This window comes from Priapulus caudatus, unplaced genomic scaffold, assembly GCF_000485595.1.
Source record: "Priapulus caudatus unplaced genomic scaffold, Priapulus_caudatus-5.0.1 Scaffold963, whole genome shotgun sequence".
Lineage (NCBI taxonomy): Eukaryota > Metazoa > Priapulida > Priapulimorpha > Priapulimorphida > Priapulidae > Priapulus > Priapulus caudatus.
Genome location: NW_014578024.1, coordinates 20,083 through 23,028, shown reverse-complemented (window position 1 = coordinate 23,028; position 2,946 = coordinate 20,083). Strand labels below are relative to the sequence as shown.

The 2,946-nt window shown below is 46.9% G+C and overlaps 1 protein-coding gene across 1 annotated transcript; it reads left to right on the top strand.

The window, feature by feature from the left end:
* Window positions 1-354: 354 nt before the first annotated feature.
* Window positions 355-2,375, top strand: LOC106814689 (GPI mannosyltransferase 1-like). Its single transcript, XM_014819035.1, has one exon. It carries the CDS (start codon window positions 945-947, stop codon window positions 2,253-2,255), a length of 1,311 nt encoding a protein of 436 aa, XP_014674521.1. The 5' UTR covers window positions 355-944; the 3' UTR covers window positions 2,256-2,375.
* Window positions 2,376-2,946: the final 571 nt, after the last annotated feature.

Genomic DNA, 2,946 nt, shown 5'->3' with positions numbered 1-2,946 from the left:
CGTCGGCAGAAAACCACTTCTCGCCACGTATAGTAGAAAACGAGCAGGTAACTTGCGGCTACCGTATAGGTACCTGTATTTGGATGCTGTTGTTTAGTTGTATTTATATATATATATATAAACCAGAGGGTAGTAACCAGACCTGTACCTCTGCCATACGTTTAGTTACTTACACACCACAAATTGTTGTGTGTTGCTAACCTTTCTGTACCCCCCTACATTGAGAACTCTATGGAGCGCTATTTCAACATAATAGACATACTTTTGGTGCGCGATTTCAACCACTTTTATGATGCGCGATGATGCGCGCACCATGGCACAATTTCGGGTGCGCGGTGGAGCGCGAGCGCGATCGCGCCCCTTAAAAATGAAAGCCTGGTCTATATAATAGTCAAATAGTGTATATATTATAACACTCCTGGTAATATTAATCCAGGTTTTGCGGTTCTAGCTTTGCACTATCTTGCGGTCATCGCCTAGTTGGTATCATATATGCGTAGTGGCATGCCATTGTCCGCGTGCCTATCCATAGGTTAGATCGCGAGCCCCTGTTATCTTCCAAGCCCCTGAGAGTTGTTAGGCACACGTTCGCTCTATTTTCTTGCTTTTTTCTTCATTTTGTGGCATATATATGTTATTGAAATGGAATCTGAAATAGCTGAATGGCTTTTTGATATTAGGAAATATTGAAATAAAATTATATATTTTTTATGCGTTTTTTCTCATTATCTGGATTGATAGTCATATTTAGTAAGTCTGTTTCATTCACCATACATAATGATCGTACTGTTTAAAAGTTTTAATGCAGATTACTTTACTATTGACATGTAAGATGGCGCGACGGTCGAACGTGAGGCAGGCTTAAAGGTTTTTGATTGGGTAAGAACTGAACCGATTGAAAACGTACGTAGCGCCATGAATGTAAGTTCGCGTAAATTGTAAACATGGTTGTAAATAGAGAAGCAGCTGGATTTTACGCGATCTTCGCCGCGTCGTTCGTCGGAAGACTTGCGCTAGTGATCTACGGCGATTGGCAAGACCGAACGCAGATCGTAAAGTACACGGACATAGACTATTTCGTGTTTTCCGACGCGGCACGGTACGTGGCCAACGGTGCATCACCTTACGATCGCCCCACGTACCGCTACACGCCTCTACTCGCCGCCGTCTTGACACCAAACGTTTTCCTACATCCCGCCTTCGGCAAGCTCCTCTTCATCGTCTGCGACGTTCTCACGGGATGGCTTATGTACAGAATCTTGCTGTTACGAGAGAACGAGAGCCGCCAGGGGACGTCAACGGCAGTGAATGTGGCGTGCAGGCATCCCATCTGCAACTATGACAACGAGGGGGAAGCCTACTGCAACAGCAAGACGTTTCATCCGCTATTCCTCGCGTCACTGTGGCTGTTCAACCCGCTCCCGGCGGTCATAGCCAGCAGGGGTAATGCGGAGGCGGTCATGTGCGCGCTGGTCCTCGCCGTGCTGCATTCGATCGAAACGCGCCGATTCTCGCGCGCCGCGATACTCTACGCAATTGCCGTGCACGTCAAGATATATCCGATCACGTACGCGCTGCCGATTTACCTCCACCTGAACGCGTCCGAGAGAAAGCGCGAGGGGCGCGGTTTGCTCGGCTATCTACGTCACGTCCTGCTGCCCAGCCGGAGAACGTTAGTCTTTGCGGCCGTATCCGTGGCGACCCTGGCGGCGCTCACGTGCGTCAACTACGCTCTGTACGGGCATGACTTCCTCGAACACACGTACCTGTATCACGTCACGAGACGTGACATAAGACACAACATGTCCGTGTACTTCTACATGCTGTACCTCCTGGCCGAGTCCGATTGGTCGCTGTGGATCGGCGTTCTCGTGTTTTTGCCGCAGGCTGTTCTCCTGATCGCCCTGTCGCTGCGGCATTTCGACAGCTTGGAGCTGTGCTGGTTTCTGCACACCTTTACCTTCGTCGCGTTCAACAAGGTGTGCACGTCGCAGTACTTTCTCTGGTACCTCTGCTTTCTGCCGCTGATAGTCTCGCGAATGAAGTGCGGCTGGATGGCTAACGTGCTCGTGTGGTCGTTCTGGTTTCTCGCGCAGGCTCTTTGGCTCGCGGCCGCATTCTACGTCGAATTCGAAGGCCGCAACGCGTTTTTGTACGTCTGGATGGCGGGAGTGCTGTTCTTCATTAGCAATATATGTTTGCTGTGTCATGTTATTGCAGCCTCCCACCCACCTGATAAGCTTAAGATTAAGTAGGCCAATCAACAATTGTTTTGGTACCCTGATAGAAAAGCTTATGCGAATAAAGTTGTTCGTCGAAATGCAGCTGTAACTAAAAGATTCTCAGAGTAAAAAAAAACTATTATAATATTATCATGTTGTTGCTATTTTACTGTATCGTTTCATTTGTTTATTTGTTATTCGATGATCCAGTGTAGTGCCAGATCTATGGTTGCAATCAAATCAATACAATGTCATAAAACACCACAACCCTCTCGGATTCATGCTTACTATAATTATTGCGAAACCATGGTAACTACAAGCAGATAAATTACGATCGGACATTATTTAGCTGCGATCGGTAGTGATTGATATACTAAAGATAATTATATTGTGGTAGTATCGAGGTAAAAAATCACTTCAACTAGCAATCTCGTGTTAATTTTATTGCAGCGATTTTTTATTGCAGCTAATTTTATTGCAGCGACCATTTTCCAAACACCATAAAAGTTACGTGAATTATAGACCATCGATAGACACTGGTTATAGGCGCAGTTCCAAGTCCAAATCAATATATAATTGACGAGACATGATAATTTACGACGGCCTGTACCCCACGTCCACGTACCCCACTATCTCGCAAGTGGACGCTTCGCCACCGCCACTCTACGGGACTGCAAGCTGCTGCGCAGGCTTCGTCACTTGCACCATCGGTGAATCGGTGATG